This window comes from Megalops cyprinoides, chromosome 19 (genome assembly GCF_013368585.1).
Source record: "Megalops cyprinoides isolate fMegCyp1 chromosome 19, fMegCyp1.pri, whole genome shotgun sequence".
NCBI lineage: Eukaryota > Metazoa > Chordata > Actinopteri > Elopiformes > Megalopidae > Megalops > Megalops cyprinoides.
Window position 1 is genome coordinate 1,453,632 of NC_050601.1, and position 25,308 is coordinate 1,478,939.

Genomic DNA, 25,308 nt, shown 5'->3' on the forward strand with positions numbered 1-25,308 from the left:
CAAAACCACTGTTAAATATTGCACTCTGCACTACCCAACCTCTACAACAGAGACTGCAGCACCACCATCAGAGAGTTGTTAACCTTGCAAATAAAAACCCCATCTATAATTTGTCGCACCAGTACTTAGCTTTTGGGCAATTCTCTGGAGAAATCACGGTAGCCTCAGGAAGGTGGCTGCAGCCGATTATTTCAGACACTGTCACACACACCTCTGTCCTGGGACGTCTGCCTTTGTAGCTCTCCTTTACTCTTAAAAAGAAAAATCCAGCTAATTACAGCAAACCTGCTCAGGTTGAGCTGAAATGAAAACCTGGAAACGTGCGACTCGCTGTAGAAAACTCTGCTCCACAGGAGGGTTCCCTGTGTCTGTGTTTACGCCTTCGCTTTCTGAAAACTCTGCTCCACAGGAGGGTTCCCTGTGTCTGTGTTTACGCCTTCGCTTTCTGAAAACTCTGCTCCACAGGAGGGTTCCCTGTGTCTGTGTTTACGCCTTCGCTTTGTTTAATTTCATAACAGCGCTATGTGAACCAAAGAGATTCTGTCTCGCAAATTAAAACACTCGGTACATACAAACATACATACAACAGGTCAAAGGGTTAAAGAGCTCCACCCCCCCACCACGTCCCGTCTAACCCCTCCCCCAAGCCCCAGCTGTGGAGAGGGGAGGAGATGAGACCAGGAGGAGGGGGAGTCTGGACGCCGGGGGTGGCCTTCTGCGCTCATATTTGGGTAGGGAGGTGTAGTGATGAGCTGTAGTGTACTGGCCGGGGCCCGGGGGGGGCTTGAGGGAGCAGGTGGGGGCGTCAGGGCGTCAGTCAAAAGAGATGAGCTGTGCCTCCCCACCGCCTGCTGCCTGGGGCTGCTGCTGCTGTGCCTGCTGCTGGGGGCCACCAGGGGGCGCCATCTGCACATGAGAAAAACAACTTGGCTAAGCGTCCGGAGAATCGCTCGGCACTAGAACTCTATCTGTTTCCAAAGTCAGGGAGACTTGCGCACATACACCGATAGGCTTGGAAGCTGCAGCTACTTGCTTCAGGGAATTGAAAAAAAGATTTGAATATTTAAATCAAGCAAAAGCAGGGTTGTGTAGCGAGTTCTGCGTTATAGAAGACCCTTTCCTTTTGATATTTTCAGATAATCGGGATTCCCGAGGTATCTATGTGCAAGGGACCACTTTTGGGCCCGGCTCTGCTCGTGTCTCTGGCCTCGCCAACCTCAGGAAAGCATAAACAAACAGGACAACAGCACAGACAGCTGCTCCATCTCTTCAGATCACAGTCACAGTCACACAGTCAGCTCCTTACGCTAGTGTCCCTGCAAGAGGAGGAGCCATGGGGAGAGAGACGGGGGGAGGAGGAGGAAGGGAAGGATGGAGAAAAGGAGAGAGAAGGAATAATGAGCAAAGAGAAGAATATCAGAAGAGATGGAGAAAAAAAGGTAGAAAGATGAAGAGAAATAAAAGCAAGTGAGAAGAGAGGCAAGAAGGAGAAAATGAAAAATATGGAGAGAAGCAAAGGAGAGCGAGGAGGAGAGTAGGAGGAGAGCAGGAGGAGAGCAGGAGGAGAGCAGGAGGACAGAGACGTACCTGCTGGTACACAGGCTGCTGGCCTGGCAGGTAGGGTGTCTGGGCGACCATGCTGGGATCCTGTCTGGGCAGCGCTGATATCATGTTCTGTGGGAGAGGAAAGAGGTGAATACAGAGTACCATTCCCCACCAGGTCCACTCTAAAGTGAATGCTATTCCCCAGGGGGTCCGCTCCGTACACAGTGCTACTCTCCATGGGATATGCTCTCTGCTGAGTCAGAATCCCAATCCTGTACACAGTGAGCAGGGAGTGTGGGGAGTGTGTGTGGGATAAGTGTGTGTGTGTGTGTGTGTGGGATGAGTGTGTGTGTGTGTGTGTGTGTGTGTGTGTGTGTGTGTGTGTGTGTGTGTGGGATGAGTGCGTGTGTGTGTGTGTGTGTAACAGCACAGCGCTGACCTGCATGTTGTAGGGCTGGTAGCTCATGTAGCCCATGCCATTGGTGGGGGCGCCCTGTGGGGGCAGAGACTGGGCCTGGGACACCACGGTCTGCAGAAAGACGAAAGAGGAAGAGGGAGATGGGCTGTTACATACACACACACACACTCACACACTCACACAGACACACACATAGACACACAGTCCATCAGAGCGGGACTGACTCTAACAGACTCCTCCCTCCTCTGGCCCCACCTCACCTGGTAGCCCTGTGTAGGTGTGGGCTGGTAGCTGGAGTAGGCGGGGCTAGTGGTAGGAACAGCCTGTGGGGCAGGCGGCCCTGTGGAGCCAGCACTGTGGTACATGTAGGCGTTCACCATGTTTGGGTCTGGAACACAGACACGTGAGTGGGGTTGGTGAGGAAAACCGTATCAGATACGTTTGAGAGACAGAGAGTGATGTCACAAAAGAGATAATGATGTCACGGCCACATGGAAGGGAGTGATTTCACATGGACACATGGGAAAGAGTGATGTCATAAAGGAGAGAATGATGTCACACAAACACAAGGGAGGGAGTTATGTCCCAAAGAAGAGAACAATATCACACAGACACAAAGAAGACGATGATGTCATAAATGTCACAGACAGTGAGTAATGTCATGAAAGAGAAAATGATGTCAGTAAGACACAAGAAAGACTGATGTCAGAGAAAGACCAGTATTCAAACAAATACAATTCATTCATACACCATACACATAAGCATTTTTTCTGTGCTTTAAACATGATGAATGCTACTTTTGTGTGCCAGAAATTTTCAGTATTAGTTTAGCTTACTGCTTCAGTATCATGGGGTCTACATGAAACACCATCCCCCACTCACCTGTGGAAGAAGCGGGCATGGCCTGGTACGGACCAGCGCCAGCCTGCCCAGGCTGGTTCAGGTACACAGTGTGCATGGGCGACCCCTCCACAGACCCAGAGGGGCTGAAGGTGCCTGGGAAGCTGGGGGGGGCTCCAGGCTGGTACACCACCCCCCCAGCCACACCGGGGGGCAGACCCTGCATCTAACAACAACAATGTTATTAGCAGGCTGGTGTACCTGTGCATAGGGGAATAGGCAGGTGTACCTGTGTATAGAGCGCTATGCAGGTGTACCTGGGCGTAGGGCAGGGGGAAGGCAGGTTTACCTGTGTATAGAGCGCTATGCAGGTGTACCTGGGCGTAGGGCAGGGGGAAGGCAGGTGTACCTGTGTGTAGGGCAGGGGGAAGGCAGGTGTACCTGTGTATAGAGCGCTATGCAGGTGTACCTGGGCGTAGGGCAGGGGGAAGGCAGGTGTACCTGTGTATAGAGCGCTATGCAGGTGTACCTGGGCGTAGGGCAGGGGGAAGGCAGGTGTACCTGTGTATAGAGTGCTATGCAGGTATACCTGGGCGTAGGGCAGGGGGAAGGCAGGTGTACCTGGGCGTAGGGCAGGGGGAAGGCAGGTGTACCTGGGCGTAGGGCAGGGGGAAGGCAGGTGTACCTGTGTATAGAGCGCTATGCAGGTGTACCTGGGCGTAGGGCAGGGGGAAGGCAGGTGTACCTGGGCGTAGGGCAGGGGGAAGGCAGGTGTACCTGTGTGTAGGGCAGGGGGAAGGCAGGTGTACCTGTGTGTAGGGCAGGGGGAAGGCAGGTGTACCTGTGTGTAGGGCAGGGGGAAAGCCGGCATCTGGGCTCTCATCTGGATGGTGTGTTTCTGCTGCTCCAGCCTCAGCTGCCTCTCCTTCTCCTGCTCCTGCAGCCGCTGGATGGCCAGCTGCCTCTGCATCTCCAGGTACTCCTGCAGCACAGTGACCAATCACAGCATCTCTATCAAACTCCACCGACCAATCACAGCATCGGTCACACACCATCAACCAATCAAAGTGTCTCACACCCCAAACACTGCATAAGACAAACACGCTTAACCAATCAGAAAACTGCAGACATACACCACAAACCAATCAGGACCCGCAGGCATGCTCACCTGCTTCTTCTGCCTCATGATCTCCAGCTTGTGGGCGAGCTGGATCTGCCGCTGCCGCTCCGCCTCCTCAGCCGCCCGCCGTAGCTTCTCGCGGTGCTCGTCCCGCAGGGCGTTCAGCGCCGCCCGCGCGTCTCGAACCTGCGCCAGCTTGTCCTGCAGCCCCTCGTAGTACACTGCCAGAGAGAGAGGCGGGACGGCTCACTCACCCGCGGGCACAGGGCAGGGCAGAGTATAGGAGGTGCGGGCTAGGTCTTTAGTGTCCACGTGCATGTGCAAGTTTGTGCGAGTGTGCGTGAGTGTAGACAGAGGGCCACCATTTCGCATCAGCAAACAGATGAAGAGGGTACTGACCCAGGATGGGGATTCTGGGGAGAAGAACTGGTTTGGTGTTGCGTTTTAGGGAAAGGAAAGGTGGGGGTGGGATTGGGGTAGGACAGGAAGAAAGTGAAGCTAGGACTCAGGACCAGGGAGGGTGTAGGGGGTGGATTTTGGGGGAGACCAGCAGATGGTGTGGGGGCAGGTTTTGGGGGGGACCAGCAGATGGTGTTTGGGTGGATTTTGGGGGGAGACCAGGGGAGGGTGTTAGGCGGGTTTTGGGGAGAGCAGGGAGGGTGTTAGGCGGGTTTTGGGGAGAGCAGGGAGGGTGTTAGGCGGGTTTTGGGGAGAGCAGGGAGGGTGTTAGGCGGGTTTTGGGCGGGTAACGCACAGCGCTTCTCGTCCAGCTGGTTGAGCAGCTCCAGCAGCTGTGGGTGCATGTTGTTGATGGACTGGAAGAGTGAGAGCACGGCGCTGTCGTTGGTGATGCTGCGGCCGCGCATGTGGTTGCTCTTCATGCGGTTCAGGAAGGTGGTGACGGCGTTCTGCAGCGCCTTCAGGAACTGCTCGTGGTTCTCCTCCGACTCGCCGTTCTGGTACTGCTGCTGCGGGCGTGGGAAAGGAGGCGTCATTCGGAGTGCACACTGCCCTGAACCGGCCCTCAGAGTGCACACTGCCCTGAACCGGCCCTCAGAGTGCACACTGCCCTGAACCGGCCCTCAGAGTGCACACTGCCCTGAACCGGCCCTCAGAGTGCACACTGCCCTGAACCGGCCCTCAGAGTGCACACTGCCCTGAGAGTGCACACTGCCCTGAGCCGGCCCTCAGAGTGCACACTGCCCTGAGAGTGCACACTACCCTGAGAGTGCACACTGCCCTGAGCCGGCCCTCAGAGTGCACACTGCCCTGAACCGGCCCTCAGAGTGCACACTGCCCTGAGAGTGCACACTGCCCTGAGCCGGCCCTCAGAGTGCACACTGCCCTGAACCGGCCCTCAGAGTGCACACTGCCCTGAGCCGGCCCTCAGAGTGCACACTGCCCTGAACCGGCCCTCAGAGTGCACACTGCCCTGAGAGTGCACACTGCCCTGAACCGGCCCTCAGAGTGCACACTGCCCTGAACCGGCCCTCAGAGTGCACACTGCCCTGAACCGGCCCTCAGAGTGCACACTGCCCTGAACCGGCCCTCAGAGTGCACACTGCCCTGAGCCGGCCCTGAGAGTGCACACTGCCCTGAACCGGCCCTGAGAGTGCACACTGCCCTGAACCGGCCCTCAGAGTGCACACTGCCCTGAGCCGGCCCTCAGAGTGCACACTGCCCTGAACCGGCCCTGAGAGTGCACAGTACTGTAATCTATCCCTCCCGAAGTGTCCAGCCCCAACTTACCTCTACAATGCTAATTGGCTGAATAGGAAGGTGGGGTTCCACAGGCTGACTGATTGGCAGGGGCTCAGCCAATGGCACAGGGGCAGGGGCGGAAGGGGTGGGGCTCTTGCGCACCTCTTCCTGTTTCTTCTCCCAGTAGGTCCGGTTCAGGTATCGAGCCAGCTGGGGAGGAGGAACATGCTGACACACGTTAGGGTTATACGACACCTCGGGGGGGGTAGGAGAAAGGGGCAAAGGCTGTAGAAACTGGTGTTACCTCTGGGTCCACTTCTTCAGCAGAGGGTGCAGAAGAGTTCTGAGGGGAAGATGAGGGAAACGTGAGAGCGCTTTAATCTCCTTTTCACTTTAATGACACACGGAGCGAACGTCTCTACACAGCTGCCCTGATGTAACAGAGGCAGAGCTGATGCCCTCAGCCCGCTGCTTCTTACCACAGGAGAGGAGTACAGGGTGCTGACTGGGGGTGCAGAGGAGGTGACCGGGGGGGGCTCAGCTTTGGGGTACACTGAGTACGAGGTCTTCTGTCTCTGTGGGCACAGATCCATAACTTATCCATAACTTCAGATCCATAACTTATCCATAACACTGTATCTGTGGACTCTCAGCATCACTCTGAACTCTGAGTGTGCAGGGCTGCACGCGTGCAAACCCGTGCGCGCCTCACCATCCTCTCCTTCTCCTCCGCCTCGCTCTGCGATAGGGCGATGGCCAGCTGCAGCTCCTCCTCCTCCTGCAGAGCTGCCTCGTCCCGCCTGGGGGGCATCTGTGGGGGTGCGGCACCGCTGGGTCAGCGTAACAGCACGACCGCGCTACACCTCCTCTCGGAGCGGCCGAGCGTCACGGGGGGGGGGGGCGCGGTCTCCGTGTTTAACCCTTTCACACGTGACTTATTCTATGCTATGTAGCGCGCGTGTTGCGATACATGATTCATTATGTTTTCATTAGCGTTATTAAGCTACTCACAGTCTTCACTGCTGCATTTGCTATATTTTTTTGTCGTTAAATAGCGGTTTCCTCAAAATTAAAATTAGCTAGAATTTTTCCAATCTAATGCTCTAATCGCACAGGTTTTACTGTACGCACTAAACAGCTCACAGCTCACAATGGTGCAACGGTACGCGTGAAAGGGTTAAGGTGTGCAGGGTGTGCACACAGAGACCAAACACGACGCAGAGACATCACTCACACTCTGCATGGCAATCACTTCCTGGATTACAAGAAAAACTACACTACCCATGATGCACCTACCTGAGACTGCTGGGACAGTGGGCTGGTCAGGTACTCGGGGGGGAGCTCACCCGGCCCCGCTGAGCTTGCTTTACCCTCCGCCTTCCTGGGGGGCGGAGACAGGGAGGGGCGGGTGGTGAGGAGAGGGGACCAGGGGAGGTAACCAAAATCTGGGTAAATCTCTAAATGGTGGGGGGGGGGTCACTGAACACACAGAAACCCCAGACCAGCTTCAAGCACAAGGCATGCTCTGCTTTCAACAAGGAACACAGGGTGCTGCAAATACTTATGCTCTGTACACATACATTTCTGTTTCAAATCAAAAGAAAAATCTTAGGTTGGTCTTGGAAAACAATAATGTACTTGTGGTTCTTCAAAACCACAGCTCAAATGCCTTTTTCTTTGGATGTTATAGAAAAGGTACCCCTGATGTGTGAGCCAGTTTCCTGTGAGATTCATGGCAGTCTGCCCATCTGAGAAATCACCAATAAGCAGCACACTTATGGAAAATGCCTTTGGAGACAATAGCACTGACAACGCGAAAACCCAAGGCTGTTGTGACACTTAGACCAGTGAGTGAGGACAGCCTGCTTTGCCAAGAACAGGGTAAGACTGGAGAAACGTGTTTTTAACTGAGTGTGACTACTGTGGGGATTAAAAAAGCAACTAATCAGAGTTCAGCTGGCTGCATTGATGATCTGCAGTGGAGATTATGACTGATCTGGGTGCAGTGTAAAGCCTGCACATGAACTGCAGTGGAGGTTATGACTGATCTGGGTGCAGTGTCAAGCCTGTACATGAACTGCAGTTGGAGGTTATGACTGATCTGGGCGCGGTGTCAGGCCTGCACACTCACTTGTTGAGCAGCTCGAAGCAGGGCTCACATACTCGCACTTCCTTCTCGATGCCGAACTTGGGGATGGTGGAGTACTTAGAGGAGCACTTTCCACAGAAGATCTGACCACACGCCCTGCAGTGGTGCTGCAACAGGGAGAGATCAGAGATCAGACACACACACACGCGCGCACGCACGCACGCACGCACACGGACACGCACACACACATGTGCACAGACACGCACACACACATGTGCACAGACACGCACACACACATGTGCACAGACACACAGAGTACAGTTGTTGTACGCCTACCTTGCGGGTCATAACCCCAAACTGAACCCTGCAACGATGACACTCCTCTGCATCGACCCAATCAGGGGCCTGGACAAGGAGAGAGAGAGAAAGAGAGAGGGGGGGAGAGAGAGGGAGAGGGAGAGAGAAAGAGAGAGGGAGATAGAGAGGGAGGGAGGGAGAGAGAGAGAGAGAGGGAGAGGGAGAGAACAAGAGAGAGAGAGGGAGAGGGAGAGGGAGAGAAAAAGAATAAAGTGATAAATCTTCCAGTATTCTCCCGATCACAGGACAGAGAGCAGAAGGGCCGCTTGGCAGAGGGTAACGGCGGCGATCACCTCACCCGCTCCGCTGCAAACATGGCGTCACTCTCCCTGAACTCCGGGAACACGTGACCTGTGGGAAGAGAGGTGACTGGCTGAAGCCCTGCAGACGCAACGACGTCAATCACTGCAGCCAGAGCAGACAAACACACACTCTCCACGGCCCGGCGCGCGCTCTCCACGGCCCGGCGCGCGCTCTCCACGGCCCGGCGCGCGCTCTCCACGGACCGGCGGGCGCTCTGCACGGACAGGCGGGCGCTCTCCACGGACAGGCGCGCGCTCTGCACGGACACACTCTCCACGGACAGGCGCGCGCTCTCAGAGAGAGACAGAGAGAGACAGGGGGTGAGAGGGCGAGAGGGAAACACTGGAAGAAGGGGCGTGTCCACTCACCCTCCACCTTCATGATCTGGTAGGTGTCCTGCACCACCTTGTACTTGGGCTCGTTGCGGAAGGCGTGGGCCCAGGCCTGGATCAGATACAGGATCTTGTTTCTGACGTTTGGCTCAATTTGCTTCTGGGGTAGAGACAGCACCACTTACTCAGTGAGTACAGCCACACCACTCACACACTCACACTGAATGCACCTACAGTACTCACACACCACTCACTGAGTAAGCATACCAACAAAGCATAACATTAACCCAGTGTAAAAGTCCATATTCTACCCACCAAAGAAAATTTCTCTTGGACTTTTGTTTTCCTGTTCTGAAAAATGTTTTAGATGGTATCATTTAAAGTACTACCAGAGATGCAGTGCGGAAAATTACATTAAATTACATTACATTCACTTCTGTGCTAAATGAATGTAATGTAAAATTATATAAACACCATACGTGTGTTAATTCATGCATCTTCTCCAACATATTCTTAAAAAACAGCTTCCTCAAATTTCTCCCCTGAGTAAACCTCATTGTCACATCAAATTATTTCAAAGTTCCCTGAAAATACCGTGGAAAATATGACCGAGGAAAAGATGACAAAAGCAGTTTATTTTTAAAATCTCTCTCTTTGTATAAAGTGAGGTTCAGGATCATATGACGCCCATGACATCACAAAGAAGTCAAAGATGCCAGCAACCCAAGTCACCTGACATGGGGGGCTTGTGCAATCAGCAGACAGTGGAATCCTGGAGTCTGCAGAACAGCCAATCACAGGCGTAACATAAGCAAATGGCAGAAACAAGCACTGAGGCCTAGTCAGGCAACACCTCTCCTCTACCACAGCTCAGTGATCAAACCATGCAGTCAGAGACAAGTAGCAAGCTTTGCTATGAGGAACCCGGCGGAAAACATTTTGACCGTCCACCGAATAAGTCATCAACCCACCAAAACTTTCAAAACAGGTGATTAGTTTCTTTTCTTCAGGACAACACAAGAAAAGAAACAAAATTTCAAGTCAGCCTCAGAATCTTCAGCCTGTTCATCCACTCCCTGTTCCCAGGGACAGGAAGTCTAATGGGGTGAATTTAGCAATTTCACCTTCAGCAGGTCCTTCAGCTCCTCCATGGTCTGCTTGCTGGCCACCTCATCATGGACTGTCTGGCCACAGTTCTTCACCACAGACTCCAACACCTGAACACAGGTGTGACCGTTACCATGGCGCCACCTCAAACATGTCATAATTTTTCACCTAATCTGACTGCTTGTCCTTCAGGACTAATGACCAGGTCCGGTGATGTTATTAACATGTGCTAAAAGATGATCTTTCTGTGTCAGTGGGAACCAAAGGCAAAATCTCAGTGTGCATTTGGACTGAAGGGGAAAGCCAGTTAATGAAGATGAACAGATAAGTTTAGGGTGACGTTTCCGTGGCGATGACAGGTGTGGGCGTGGCCAACTCACCTCCAGCGCGTACAGGGCCACGTGCGGGTTCTTGTCGTTCAGCTTCTTCTTGATGGCACCGACGGCGTACTTGGCCCTGCGAGGTGAGAACGGAACACGCTCAGAGACGCTGCCGATATGGCCGAACAAAGACACAGGAGCAAAGCTCGAGCGTGCACACGGATTCACAACCTCCACTGCCTTCCCCTCACTCTTTACCCACAAGTCAGGACACTTTAGAGGCAGAAAGGGTCACAGCACACCTTGCCATGGTATTTATCTGTGATTGTTCCTTCAGAGGCAACTGCAGTCAACACAGAATAGTTTGCAATGTGACGTCAGTACTTCATGACCCTCTGTTTACAGATGAAAGGAAAAACAGCCCCAAATGCTGCTGGAGTAAGTGAGCCGTTCAGGCCAGCTGTGGGGGTTAAGGGTCAGTTCTGGAGGGGGGGGGGGGGGAGGGGGGGGCTGCACAGCACTCACTGGGTGTCTCCCTGGCGAATGAGGTCACAGATCTGCAAGATGGACTCCCAGTCCGTCTCTAAAAGCAGCTGACTGGTGGCCTTATCTGTGACAGAGAGGAACGAGAGATTACCACTGAGCTACAAACACACACACTCACACACGCTCACACACACTGAGTCCACACACGCTCACACACAAGCACACACACACACACACACTCGCACACAAGCACACACACACACACACACTCGCACACAAGCATGCACGCGCTCACACCTACGCCCACACACGCTCACACACGCTCACACACGCTCACACACGCTCACACACGCTCACACACAGACTGAGTCCACACACGCTCACACACAAGCACGCACACACACACACGCTCACACCTACGCTCACACGGAACAGGAAGCAGGCCGGCACAAACCGGAGCAAAAGCTGGTAAAGCTGGCAGGGCAAACTGCCTTTTTCCATTGTATTAACCATGACCAGAGCTACAGCACGTGATGTCACACACACACTGCTGCAGACTGCCAAGACAAACACAACTGCCTGGACTCCATCTGCAGCACACGGCTGATGTTTCACAGAAAAATCACTCCACTCCATCTGCCCCGGGTGGCTTGCTGGCTCCCATGTATACCAGCTTGTTATCCAGCACCAACACCAGCAGACACACACCCACTGACAGAACCTGCAACTCGGTGTGCTCAGAGCAGCAGCAGCACCAATAATGACAACACCACAAACACTGCTCACGGGAAAACAACCTGAAACCAGCGTCACCTGGACCAGGTGTGCCAGGTGTGCCAGGTGGGCCAGGTGGGCCAGCCTTCACTGATTCAGGTGCTTCTATTCACTACAGCTCTGTAACAGCCCTGGCATAGGTCAATGGCAGCAATACAGCTCACAGTTCAGTTTGCACAGAATAAAGCCTGGGTGTGACCCACTCTACTCCCCTCCCTCAGCTTTATTATTCTATAGCCACACCAAGGGAAAGGTCTGTTGACTCTGTAGTAGCACCAGAGAAAAGGTCTTTTGATTCTATGGTTGCACTAAGGAAAAGGTCTTGATTTTACAGTAGCACCGAGGAAAATGTGTTCTTCTCTATCACCAGGAAACGGTGTTTTGATTCTATGGTAGCTTCTGGAAAGAAGTATATTAATTCTATAGTAGCATAGATCCTGTTTATCGTGGATGTCAAACTCCAGCTCAATTCATGAACACCAGACCCTTTCATCTCTGCCAGCATGGCTTTAAGAATGATGAGCTATTGCACGTGCACACAGCAGACACCCTTATTCAGAGCAGCTTACATAACCTACGCATGATCTATTGACACAGCTGGGTATTTACCAAGGCCATTCAGGTTAAGTATCTTGCACCAGGGAGCCACAGAAGTGCCCCAGCAGTTAACGGGTCTGGATGCGTTTGGGTTATGAGCCCTGCGCTTTACGTTACATTACATTACATTACATTACATGCATTTAGCAGGCGCTCTTATCCAGAGCGACTTCCGTAATGCATGAGTTTATACATTCGATTTAACTGAACAACAGTGTCAGACCAGGCTAACAACTCTCCCAGACCAGTGAGTGTGAGCAGAACACTATTCAAGCCCTACTGCAATTTAACTTGTGCACTCTGACAAAAGCCAAGTACGTTACCATACAACAGTCCCTAGAACATAAATTCATACTACATTATAATACTACAAATAAAGCTAAAGTCAAGTGCAAGAATCAGCAGGTGTTAGGGGGTGGGGATAGAAGTGGAACCGAAATGCAGTCTGAAGAGGTGGGTCTTCAGTCTGTGTCGGAAGATGGCCAGCGATTCCGCTGTCCTAACCCCCGTGGGGACTTCATTCCACCACTGAGGGACCGGTACAGACGGGGATCGTGTCTGAGCTTTACCACTACAGCGTCCCACTGTCTGACCTTCTCCATATCTGTGATACCGACCAATAACACCATGCAAAGCAAGTGCTGCAGCCTGCCGCAGAAAACGCACTCAATTTGCATGGACAGTACGACAAACAGGAAGCTGTGCGTTCACACAGACGCGTCTTTCATGCAGAAAGGCCACCTATCGAAAGCAGCGGAGAGCAGCGCTGAGGCAGCCAGGCTTGTTAACCGACGGGCCACAGGGTCACATCTCAGGCTGGGACGCGGCTGTTGAACGTGTGAGAATTCCGTGAAAATTCTTCAGTAACCATGAAATACATCAATATCCAGTCCATGCCACAGAAAAAGGCAAACCAGGTATTAAGAAATTCAATAAATGAAAATACAGGCACTCAGTAAAAAGGGGGAAAGTCACCTGTTAATTATCACACTCCTGTGACACTCCAAAGTGATGATATCAAGTTAGTGCGTCTCATGGTGACCTAACTAGAGCTCAAAATGCAAAACTCTCACCATTCTTTCATTTAGCCAGATACGGTTATCAGTCGAAACAAGCTAGCTCCACTGAACCAACGTTAGTGAACTTAAATGATGGATCAACAGTGTAAACACCACTTTAAAGATAGATAACAAAGTCTTCCAAGCCTGAAGACATCTGAAATGTTATGACAACACTTAATTACACTACTCGCTACTAATACGAATCTTAAGTGCGAACAAATTTGATCTGTCCTAGGCTGCTATCTTACGTAGTATCTACTTAACTTTACCGTTAGCGTGTAACTGGTTACACCTACTGTCTTAATTCTTGGTTAATTCTCCATTTAGCTAGATACAGTTAGGGTGGTAGTGTGACATAGTGGTAATGAGCACAGGGCTCGTAACCGAAACGTTGCTGGTTCGATTCCCCTCTAGGTCAGTGCTGCTGTACTCTTAGGCAAGGTACTTAACCCTCAGAAAACCCCAACCCTAACTGCCTCAGAAAATATCCAGTTATATAAATGGATAATAGACCTATGTAAAAACTGTAACCAATGCAAGTCGCCCTGGATACGAGCGTCTGCTAAATCACAGTAATGTAATATCGTTAACGGCAACTATTTCGGGTTAAATTTCAAGATGGCTAACCTAATTAGGACAGCAAGCCAAGTGGTGACCTTACCCAACTGGTTTCAGGTATTAATATACGTAGCAGGTAACTAAGATGGTAACTAGTTAAACCCATCAAATAGAAATCAAAAACATGTCGTTTGTTGTTAGCTTGCTGGGTACATATAGGTATCTTTGGTCGTAACGCTAGCACGCTTAAACGTAGGTAAAAATTTAGCTAAAAGTAAATCTAGCCATCTCCTGCTGTAACGTTAGCAAGACAACGCTCCCTAGATCAAAGACGTGGGAAAAAATCACGCATAAATTATTGCCAACATTGCTGACTAGCTAACTGGTCCAGCAGTGTCAGAAACTAGCTAACGTTCACCAGCTAGTTAGCCATAAGCCAGCAAGCCGATCAGCTTAGCTTGCTAACCAGCTAGCTATTTAGCCACCCTAAAATAAATTAGGTGAATGCGTTAGCTTGCTAACTCGCTAGCTGGATAACCACCCTAAAATAAACACACTGCATTTGGTGAAGGCTAAGACACGACTGTGTGCGTAAAAGCGGGTCCAGAACAGCCGGTCTGAACTCAGGTCCAGCCGGCCAACGTCAGCAGCTATCGGCCAGCCTGGTGCCGCGGCCCCCGGTCAATCCTGCTCTGACACTGGAGAAAAGCCACAGTCCAAAACTCACCGCAAAACAACACGCAAAGCAAAGCAAAGGGTTCCCTGCGATTATCCGCACGTTGTTTTTCGGATGTACAGATCATCAGACCTTACCTAATAACCTCTCAAATGTGCCTCCTCCCTTGCCCATAGCTGACCTAGTGTTTCAGACGCGCCGGGGAGATGCAGGGTTCGGGGCAAGTAAGTTCAGTAGTACCGATTTCTTTCCTCTGTCTCCCGGCCGGGGTCGCGGATAGTACTTCCTGCTTTCTTATGCCGTAGAGTTCAGCGTGCCGACACTGACCGTGGATCAGTTTAAACTTCCGCTGCAACATGGCTGGAGCTGGAATTGGGTTGGTGTAGCTGATCGTGGAAAAGGGACGCGGCTCTGACTGCACGGCTAGATTGCGCAACGACATGAAGAGTGAGTTTTCTGCAAAGGAATGGACGATTCTGCCATCTGGAGGCCAAAGAGGCTTCCACTCAGACCTGAGTGGAGGGAAGGACAGATCCTTTTTGCTTTTCTGTTTCTTCTTTTCAAATGAACTAATTTCTTTGGTTAATGCACATCATTTTAAAACCATTTTCCAGCACTCATAGCAATCTACGAATAAGTTTTTTCCTAGTTGTATCTCACAGCGTTAGCTAGCCGGCTTTCCCTCGCTGCTTTGGCCACTGTTTTTTTCAAACTCACAAAAAAGAATAAAATAAAAATAAAAATAAAAATGGCAATAATGTAATGTTAAGTATTACTGCCACAACCTCTTTTCCTCTACTCTTCTGTAACGTAGTATTGCTAGTGGTACTGCAGTACTGTTGCTGTTGAAGTTACAATCAAGATACTGAGCAAAAGCACTCTTTAATTGCTCCGCATCTGACTTAATTTCGGCATGATGGAAAGTTAAAGACAAGAAATACAATAACATGCTGTACCACGAATAACATGAAAGCGGGTGTCTGTACGTTCAATTCAAAATGATCAGGTGCCCAAAAAACAGTCCCTGTGGATGTTGAGATCACTAAAAACTCAATGAACAGTGGGTGTCATGCTTTTATGATTGTATACCAGATGGTTCCATTTTCAGTGTTGCCACATATAGACTCTAACCCTCGCCTTTCTCCTGCCTCGCTGGACTGTTGGTTCCACTTGCCCCCCAGCAAGCGCATATCTGGTGGGAGGGAGGGGGCACGAAGAGTAACGGTTCTGTTTTATAATCTCCCCCATACCCACCCCCCTTCTCTCTACGCTCGAGTCATTAGGTCATACATGACTCAATACCTGGCACCCAGAACACAGCTGGCCTTTGTTTCTGCGCTGCTGGTGTTCCATACTGTGCCATTGTCCCGCTGCCGCCTGAGACAAAACCCCCCTCTCCGCTCTGCACTGACTGGCAGGGACACGTTGGGGGGGCAGTGTGTCCTCAGCAGCTGGAGACACGGGCAAAGCCGTCCCCACTCACATAACATTCACTGCCAGCATTCACATAGGTGATGGAAACAAGGCGACATCAATGTGTTAAGACCTCACTCATACAAAAAAACAGACATATAAAACAATCTGATAACGAAAAGCATTCTAAAACATAATTATCAAGCAAGGCAACAGCGACAGCGTTTAATGTGTGTGTCCTCACATGTGGGACTGCTGTTCAGATCTCCTTGGCCCCTCTGGTGGAGCCTGTGGAAGAAGAGATGAGCTTGCACACAGAAAGGGGTGGACAGATGTGTGGGTGTGTGGGGAGGCAGTGGAGAATCTGAGGGATCTCAGTTATGCCCCATTAATAAACATCAGCTGATTAACTCTCCCGTGGCTCACCTCCCACAATGCAATTCAGCGCCTACACAGTCACCAGGACAACACATACAGGGCATACACACAAACACAACATACAGAGAGACACAGATGGAACCCACATACAAAGACAAATACACACACACACACACACACACACACACACACACACACACACACATACACACACACACACACACACAAACACACACATACATACACACACACACACACACACACACGCACACACACACACACATACACATACACACACACGTGCTGCACATACATATGTGCACACATCTGTACACACACAAACACACATACACACGTGTGCACTATCACACACACACACACACAGATGAAAAGACAGAGTGTGAAAGAAACACACTATGTGTCCAACTTGTCTATTTGTCTAAATGAATCAGCTGTATGGATAGGTCTCATTTGTGTCTGTGCACCCATTCATTGCTTTAATGCATGAACTGTGGAACTGACCTCTAAAGCAGACCAGGAATCAGCAGAGAGGAGAGGGGACTGAGAAGGCATACACTGCCCAACATCAAGCATTTTTAAAAACCCCACAGGCAGTGTGGGTGGCTGTCTGATCTTCCTGCCATCCAAGGACACTCAGTGCATGCATGTTGTGGGAGGGGCCCTGGTCTTTCAGAGCCTCTGTGAGATGGGCTATGGTCTGTCAAAGGGCCATTTGGAAGAAATATGGTCTCCCAGGGGGTCAGTGGAAGGAGCTACAGTCTTTCTACAGACAGTCTGCTACAGAAAGCAGTGATTGACAGCTAGAGTCAGTTACGAGAGGGGAAGGATGGGGGGGGGGGGGGGGGGCTGAGGATTTTGAACTCTGAACTCTTTTTGTGCAGTCGGGATTACAGCTATTGGAGCAGAATCTGAAAGCACAGATCTAAGATGTAGGATATGATTTTGTGGATATCAAAAGCTGAAGAATTTAAATGTGTACCTACTAAAGGGTTTTCCCTAGCTGTTATATTTCAAACACATCTCTGCGTATTTTTATTAAGATGTGTAAAAGGATGTGCATTGACCTGATGCTGAAAGAAAGGTTTAAACAAAGACGTCGAAAGACTGAAGACTTTATTGTTTTTATACAGAGAACAAAAAAACACACACTCAGTGAAAGGTTATCAGATGAGATCAGAGGTGGAATAAACAAACAGACAAACAAACCAAAAAAAACAAGTTCACATTTTTCTTCACACCCTCTCTCACAGACGACGGCCTGGAGAGCGACTGGAAATATGAAACAGGAAATGACATTATTAAGCAGGCTGAGGGTGAGACGCCCCGCCCAGTCGGGCGTTCCCAGGACCTGGGCGTGTCAGGGCGAGGCGTGCAGTGATGGTGTGGAGGGGCGTGGGGGGGGGGTGCTCACACGTACCCCTTCACCTGGGCAGCCCCGCCCGGCACCCTGCGGGGGCTGCTCTCGCTGCTCCCGCTGAAGGTGGGCGAGGAAGGTGCTCCCGGCGGGCTCGAACCGGAGTATAGCAGGGCCCCGCCCACCAGCAGCAGCCCCGACGCCCCCCAGCCCAGGTAGAGGGCAGGGCCCAGCTCGCGCTTGTGCGGGGCGGCCACGTGGGGGTCGTAGAAGTCCCGGATGATGGAGTGGGCGGTCCAGCAGACGGGCACCAGGTAGAGGAACCCCGCCAGGACGAAGAGGATCCCCGAAACCCGGCTGATGCGCGCCTTCAGGTGCTGCCGCCCCAGGCACTTGGTGCATTTGACGCCCAGCACGCCCAGGGCGAAGGCCAGGCCGCTGAGCAGCACGGACAGCATGGACAGCCCCCGCGCCGCCTGCATGTCGCTGGGCAGCGCCAGCAGGCTGTCGTACACCTTGCACTGGATCTGGCCTGTGCTCTGCACGATGCAGCTCATCCACAGCCCCTCCCAGATGATCTGCGCCGTCACGATGTTGTTCCCGATGAAGGCGGTGACCCGCCACAGAGGGACGGCGCACACCATGACCCCGCCCACCCAGCCCACCAGGGCCAGGACCAAGCCCAGGAGCTGCAGGCCGGTGGACGCCATGACGGAGCGGGTCTGGATGATCTGGTTCTGATTCTGGTCCCGCTACCTCTGCCCCTCTCTCTCAGGTACCCTCGTCGCGCCCAAGGGTGGTTCTTCTCGGCTCTGTCTGTCCACCTCTCAGGCGACAGGAAATAGTCCATGCAAAACGCAGATTACAGCCAATGAAACTGTTGGGGCCAGCCTGCCTGTTCCTCTTCGCTGCTCCACGTGATGAAGAAGCCAACCGGAGGTACCCTGAGTGAGCGGGTCAAAGGGACATACATTTTAGAAGAGATGCTTTAGGTGGTACAAGCTTGGCAGCCATAAATGATGACAGTAGAATATGTTTGTGTGGCGTATGACAACAGTGTGGCACTGACTGACTCAATATCTATACAGCTTCATGCCAAACTCGATTCAACGCTCTTTTTGTATGTGGCCCTGGATAAGAGCGTCTGCCAAATGAACAAATGTAAACATATAATCAAAACTCCAGATCTGTGTGACAACATGAACAGCTCTCTGAGTTCAGCTGTTGACGATAATCACTGATTCCTCATGCACTGTGTACAGTGATTATGCCTGTGGCGTAATTTCAGTGTCAGATGCACCACGGTATCCACAAACAGAAGCATCCTGATTTTGCAGCCTGTCGTCGGCACGAGTCCCCGGGCTCAGACACCAGCTGCAGCTGGCCTGCAGTGTCAGCTGGGAGAATGGCTTCTTTTCACGGAGACGTGGGAGTCGGGCTACGCCTGGCCGGCCGAGGCGATTATCTCAGAAAAACATGAGGAGCCCCGAACACAAGGAAGCCATTATAGGAGCCCCAAGCGTGGGTCAGAGACACCCGTATCTGCCTGTCCCCATGCTCCAGACCAAGACAGACACAGGGGAAAGTCGTTTTAAACACGTACAAACACATAAAAATAAAACCAAATGGCAAGCATTGCTGTTAGGTCTTTTGTGCGCTGGCCTTTACAGGACTAGCAGGCATGGAAATACAGGTGAGCCAGACATCCGTTCCAGCCCCTCACGCAGCTATCGTCCAATCAGGTTAGCATAGTGCCAGACCCAACGGTTAACTAACAGAAAGATCTCTCACTCAATTGCCAGGCAGACACTTTAATAGTTGCATCTGCATAATAGTATCTACATTAAATTACATTACATTACATTATATGCATTTAGTAGACACTCTTACCCAGAGCAACGTCCAGCACAATAGAACAAAAGTGTATCCGCTTGAGTTGAATGAGCAACAGTGTTCAGACCAGGCTAACAACACTCCCAGACCAGTGAGTGTGAGCATAACACCATTCAAGCCCTAGGCAATGGAAGTGAAGTATAGTACCATACATCAGCCACTATGACAGTCTACAACAGAGTCAATAAATGATCAGCCAGCTGAGTCACTGAAGAGCTGACTGAATAACTCCGCTTAGCAGCGTGTTTGAAAACATCCGTCACAGCTAGTGACATCCATAAAAATATTAATCACACTAACCTTGTGAGTGGAACTGTGAGGTCCAGCAGCCACGGGGGTCAGTTTTTCACCCTGTCAGTCCAGCACTGTTCCCAGGTCAGTCCCCGGTGCTCTGTGGGTCGGTTCCAGCGGAGGGCCGTTGCGTGGGACAGCAGGAGAGGGGTGCGCAGGTGAGCGTCTGAGCGCAGGTGAGCGTGTGAGCGCAGGTGAGCGTGTGAGTGCACAGGTGCGGGGAGGAAGGCTGCGCTCGTGTGATGGCAGAGCAGGTCGTGGTGTTGGAGCGCGTGTGTCCGTGTCAGTGCGTGAATGTGTGAATGCACCCGAGTGTGTCTACCAGTGCCTGGTGTTCCAGCACAATGGCCTGCTGTTCCCCCCCCCCCCCCCCCCCCCCCCCGCCTATCTCTCTCATTCCCCATCACCCTCCCTCCTCCCCATCCACCCACCCGCTCTCCTGCTCTCTTTCACAACCTTCGTTTTCTCGCCCTGGGATGTGCGTCTATGTCTTTTTAATTTTCTGTGCTACTTTCCCCGTATCTCTTCGGCTCAGGGGTTGGCCAGCAGGGGCAAAAGCAGGATTTATGATGGCCTTTGGGATAAAGTCTTTATGCTGGCCTTGTTTGTAGTCTTTGTCCATTCTTCTGCTGGTCTGACTGAAGCTGAGCCACTGCACACCTCTGCATGTATGATTCATCTCCTCCTTTCATCCTCCCTCTCTCTCTTTTCCTCTTTTTCCTCTCCACTTGCCCTCTCACCCTCTCTACCTCATTACCTCCTGTCTCCTGCATCTGTACTCTTCCCCTCTCTCTCACGTATTATCTCTGGTTTAGTAGCCGCCTCGTACATTAGGACGTTCCTCTGCTAAGCCTTTTCCATACCTGTGAACAGAACGTCCTCATTGAGATTAATGACCTCATCGAGATCTGCCTCATTTCTTTCTTTTTGTTTCGCTGTCACCAAATTTGTGATCCAACACTGTCACTTCCATAGAGTTTGAGTCTAAAAAACATAAAAAGTTTTTCTGTTTTTCCTTGTTTGTTGTTAAATATATTTTGGCAAAAGGAAAAGTTGAATTTCGATTTTCCTTCGATCGAAGGATAAATTCGTTTTGCCTTGTTTACGGTCTGTTGGTTTATTGTGACAGAGGGAAAGGAGGCAGATCTGGTCCTTTATGTTCGTACCCTGAATCTCCTTGGTGACACGAGATGACCCCTGCGCTGCTAGCAAAGTCAGTGTGAATCGCTTCATTTCTCCGGATCCTTCGATTGGTCGTCTGTTGCTGAGGCCTCTGATCAGTAATGGCAGCCAGTGATCCAGGCAGTGGGAAGACAGCAGGGATGAGGCGACTGAAAGACCTGCTGCCATTCTGGGGGCCCCTGAATCCAGCTGGGCCAAGAGCGAATGGTGAAGTTTTCTCATCCGCTTCATATGGTAACTTATTGCCACCTGTAACTTATTAATACATGTTTGGATGATATTTTTGAGGTTGTCCTGCAATATAGTGTTCTAAAAATCAAAGAGGAATCAACAAACGAAAGAAGATATTTGTTTCATTCTCTTTATAACCTGTGTGTTCATGAAATGAATCTGTTGGTTCAAATTTAATATCCCCGTCAATCATTTGAAGTTCTGCTCCTACTGTAGAGGGACAGCTGTGGCCCAGAAACACACACCACCCTCCCCTTCCCCATTCCCTTCCAGGACTGATTCTAGCTGAGGGCTGTCAGGTCAGGTGATCAGTAAAGAGCTTCCCTGAGCTCACGCTGTAACTGTATTAAATGCATCTGGAGCACCACCTTGTGGTTCAGTATGATCACTGCCACAAAAGGTGGAGCTTTCCTCGTGACTCCCCTGCGTTGCTAGGGAGCAGAGTTATGTGAACTCTGATCTGGGATCAGTGACACAGGGGAAGGTGCAGGGCCAGGCATAGCCCATTCAGTTTGTGCTGACATACAGAAAGTGCAGTGCTGTAATAGCCTTACAGGTCATGCAGGAATAGACTGCCTGCCAAATGTGTTGCAGGGAAGACCTATCTAAAGTCCTCAATACAAACTGTTCTCCATGCTTTCTACATATACATAACTATATGAATGTTCTGACTGAAGTTTTTCCTTTCCTTCTTTCTTGATCTTTCTAAACATTTTTGATTGATTTGAGCAATTGTAATTATACAGAGTATCTAAGTATAACAAAACATCTTCTTTGCCTTCTGCGAGTATAGCACTTTGTACCTATACAGTTATGAAGGACACAAACTAAGAACAGGTTTATTGAGTCATGACACGGCTGATTCGGTGATTAATCTGTTGTTTAAAGGACTGACTGATGGATGAAACGGTTTGAAGCCCTGCTCGAATGAAGACCGCAGAATGCAGCTGTCGACTGTGTGGAACACAACCACACATTATTACACCAGAATTAAACCCAAACTGCTGTTTGTAAGAACAACATAAACAGCTCTGAAGTAACTTCATTTTGTTTCTTTAGCCAGTTTCTGATGTTGGGTGCAGAGTCAGTGAGTTCACTTGGTACTCCCAACCCTGCAGGGAAAAGGAATGCAGATAATAAATATTCTCTTTCTGTAGATGTTTTATTTTCAGTTTATCATTATAGCTGTTATCCATGCAAGTGCTTCACTGAGATTACTGTGAATTCCAGCTGTAACCACACGGTACTGACTGCTTCAACAGCATATAATCACTGTTAAATTTCATGCCATCTTGTGAAAATCCAAAGGATTCAAATACTGCTAACGTAGTGCAGAAAATGGAGAGGATTACCATAGTCTCCTTTAATTTAAGTAAGACCCCAGAAGAGGGAATGTACTTTATCAAGACTTGCACTGGTGGAGTGTGTGGAGATTGTTCTACTGTCTGGATGCTGTCTTTCTATACAGACATCTGCTCTCGCCCTTCGCTACAAGGTGTTACAAGTATGCTGCGGCAGCAGGTCTTGTAACCAAAAGGTTGCCAGTTGATTCCCTGCTGGGGCACTACTGCTGTACCCTTGGATAAAGTACTTAACCCACAATTTCCTCTGTTAAAATCCACCTGTATAAAAATTGTTAAAAAAAAGCAATGTAAGTTGCTCTGGATAAGAACATATACTAAATGCCAGTAATGCAATGTAATGTAATGTTTAGTCTGGGCTGAGTCGCTGGGTGATGATGACCGGGTGTCTGTCGCAGCAGAATTTATGCCGCGCTTGTGTCAGACTCGAGGCCGATGGATCGAGATCGCCATCGCGTGGCCGGCATTGGGACTGCACGTGAAGGAAACCCGTTTGTTTACTTCCTGTAAGGTCACGCCACGCGGAGCGGAGCGCGAGGCGACGGGGGTATAGGGTTCGAGCGGACGTGTCACGCGGTGAAGGGCACAGTAACAGCGGGTTTTATTAAAAAGCATGTGCTGCTAACTGAGGCAGCAGGGAATAGCGAGCCACTGCGATGTTACCAGCCGCACTGCGGAAGTGTCGAGCCGGTCCGCTCCGGTGTCTGTCGGGACTGGCGTGTCGCGACAGCGGCGGCCCGGTGCCCGGGGACAGGGAGGAGGTGCCCGGACTGCAGGCGGAGGAGGCTTCGCTTTATGTGCATGTGAGTGCAGCCAAATACTGCGCTTTTTATTGTGTTTGCAATTGCACGTCGCTGAACTTGTTCGTAGGATCGCTAACTATATCGCCTGGCTTGATTGGAATGTCTGAAAGAAAATGCGCTAAGATAGCCGTGACTGCGTCAGTCTATTTAATGTAAAACGCGGGGAGTGGAGCTCAACTGTCTTGGTTTTCGCACCGCATATTGGAAGAGGTTTTCTTTAAAAGGCAGAAACGCTACACAAGGCATGCAGTTCGATATGACATACTGCAGGATGTGACTATGTATAGCCGTTCTGTCTGCCGGAAAAAATACCCTATGCAGCAGCTCGAGATCCAGCTTCCAGTGTCTCTCTCTCTCTCTCACACACACACACACACACACACACACTCTTTCTCCCCGTCTCTCCTTCTCACCCCTGTCTCTCTGTCCCCAGTGGCCGTACTGTCTGAGGCGCTGCTCCTACTGCAACTTCAACAAGTACATCTCCCGCTCTGTCAATCATGTGTCCATGGCCACGTGCCTGCAGCAGGAAACGGAGACGCTGCTGCGACTGAGCCAGGTGTCACGGTGAGCGGCCCCACCTGGCTCCTCCCCCTGCTGTCCTACCCATAATCCTCTGCACAGTGTCTTTCCCTTTCCCTCAACACCGCTAACTCCTACTGATGTTACCTTTCCCTAAACCCCCTGACTCCTACTGATGTTACCTTTCCCTAAACCCCCTGACTCCTACTGATGTTACCTTTCCCTAAACCCCCTGACTCCTACTGATGTTACCTTCCTCTCAAACCTGCTGACTACTACTGATGTTCCCTTCAGCATCACCTCTGTGTTCTTTGGGGGTGGAACCCCCAGCCTGGCTCCTCCCTCCACCGTTGCTGCTGTTCTGGAGACTGTTGCTAGGCACACTGGTCTCCAGGACGACGCAGAGGTCACACTGGAGGTCAACCCCACCCCTGTGGGAGTGGCCAAACTAGCAGAGTTTCACCAAGCTGGAGTTAACCGCTTCTCCATTGGGGTGCAGGTCAGTGAGAGATAAACACACACACACACATATACACACATACGCACACACACACACTCATGGACACACACATGCACACACTCATACACACATTTCAGTATGTTAAGTAAGGTTTTACTGGTTCATTACATGCATACAGGCATGAGAAGCAGTGGCAAATCTGAGATTTGCCCCAGTGTCCTTCTGGTTGAACAGTCTTCTGGTTGAACAGTTCCTCTCCTGACTGAGTTTCTCAGTCATGCCTTTCTCTCTTTCTTTTGTAGTCTCTGCGTGATGAGGACTTGAGTATATTAGGGAGGGACCACAATTCCCAGCATGCCTTGCGCACACTGGAGGAGGCACAGCATCTGTGCCCGGGACGTGTGTCCGTTGATGTCATCTTTGGGCGCCCGGGACAAAGCGTGGAATCCTGGGAGCGGGAGCTGGAGGAGCTCCTATTGGTCTGCGATGATCACGTGTCTCTGTATCAGCTCACCCTGGAGAGAGGCACCCACCTGTTCAAGCAGGTGCAGTCAGGCCAACTGAGCGTGCCCAGTGAAGACATCACAGCTCATATGTATGAGTCAGCCCGGGGGATTCTGGGAAAGCGAGGCTTTCTTCAGTACGAGGTGTCAAACTTCGCGAGACATGTGAGTCCCCACACGCCTGTTCAGCTGGTCCATGTGATGAGCTGACGCAGAATCCAAGGAGAGGGTCATGTTTAAAAATTGGTGCAGCACAATAATACCAACATCGAGGCCTCTTCAATGGCATGGTAGCTGTGTAGGAACACAGACACCACGTTCTCCATGCTGACGAGCTGCTTAAACAGTGATGAGGCAAAGACCTGCAACTGCCATTGTGTGTGTGTGTGTTTGTGTGTGCACGTGTGTATGTGTATGTATGTGTGTGTGATTGTGTGTTTTTGTGGTTGTGTGTGTGTGTGTGTATGTGTAGGTCGGCCAGTAGCCAAATGTATTGGTTAAGGCCCTGAACTTCTCATCCGAAAGTTACAGGTAAGTTTTTGTGCAGGTGTGTCCTTAAGGAATGAACCTGAAGCGCTTAGGGAAGCATTCAGTGTTAGGAACGGAGGATGT

General features: G+C 50.9%; 3 protein-coding genes and 2 long non-coding RNA genes across 5 annotated transcripts in view; 2 read left to right on the forward strand and 3 right to left on the reverse strand.

Moving 5' to 3' along the window:
- Nucleotides 1-463: 463 nt before the first annotated feature.
- On the reverse strand, nt 464-14,581 carry hgs (hepatocyte growth factor-regulated tyrosine kinase substrate). Its single transcript, XM_036553426.1, has 21 exons — nt 14,422-14,581; nt 10,658-10,742; nt 10,193-10,268; nt 9,830-9,922; nt 8,742-8,865; nt 8,369-8,421; nt 8,050-8,118; nt 7,756-7,880; nt 6,921-7,005; nt 6,337-6,435; nt 6,104-6,199; nt 5,929-5,967; nt 5,673-5,834; nt 4,678-4,891; nt 3,972-4,144; nt 3,645-3,785; nt 2,846-3,029; nt 2,224-2,351; nt 1,985-2,074; nt 1,588-1,674; nt 464-906 (listed from the first exon to the last, which is right to left on the reverse strand). The coding sequence occupies exons 1-21, from the start codon at nt 14,456-14,458 to the stop codon at nt 814-816; spliced, it is 2,253 nt and encodes a 750-aa protein (XP_036409319.1). The 5' UTR covers nt 14,459-14,581; the 3' UTR covers nt 464-813.
- On the forward strand, nt 3,408-3,584 carry LOC118795069. The gene is made up of 3 exons (XR_005005777.1): nt 3,408-3,450; nt 3,483-3,510; nt 3,543-3,584. It is a non-coding gene; the product is annotated as an uncharacterized LOC118795069 (long non-coding RNA).
- Nucleotides 3,430-3,615, reverse strand: LOC118795070. Its single transcript, XR_005005778.1, has 3 exons — nt 3,549-3,615; nt 3,489-3,516; nt 3,430-3,456 (listed from the first exon to the last, which is right to left on the reverse strand). It is a non-coding gene; the product is annotated as an uncharacterized LOC118795070 (long non-coding RNA).
- Nucleotides 14,582-17,281: 2,700 nt separating the features above from the next.
- cldnk (claudin k) lies at nt 17,282-19,959 on the reverse strand. Its single transcript, XM_036553215.1, has 2 exons — nt 19,644-19,959; nt 17,282-18,394 (listed from the first exon to the last, which is right to left on the reverse strand). The coding sequence occupies exon 2, from the start codon at nt 18,158-18,160 to the stop codon at nt 17,504-17,506; it is 657 nt and encodes a 218-aa protein (XP_036409108.1). The 5' UTR covers nt 18,161-18,394; nt 19,644-19,959; the 3' UTR covers nt 17,282-17,503.
- A 2,968-nt stretch (nt 19,960-22,927) lies between these two features.
- Nucleotides 22,928-25,308, forward strand: part of rsad1 (radical S-adenosyl methionine domain containing 1) — a 7,767-nt gene continuing 5,386 nt past the window's right edge. The window contains exons 1-4 of the mRNA XM_036553147.1: nt 22,928-23,211; nt 23,645-23,778; nt 24,028-24,232; nt 24,496-24,861. Of these exons, the coding sequence (XP_036409040.1) occupies nt 23,065-23,211; nt 23,645-23,778; nt 24,028-24,232; nt 24,496-24,861 (852 nt within the window). The 5' untranslated portion in view covers nt 22,928-23,064. The remainder of the gene's footprint in view (nt 23,212-23,644; nt 23,779-24,027; nt 24,233-24,495; nt 24,862-25,308) is intronic.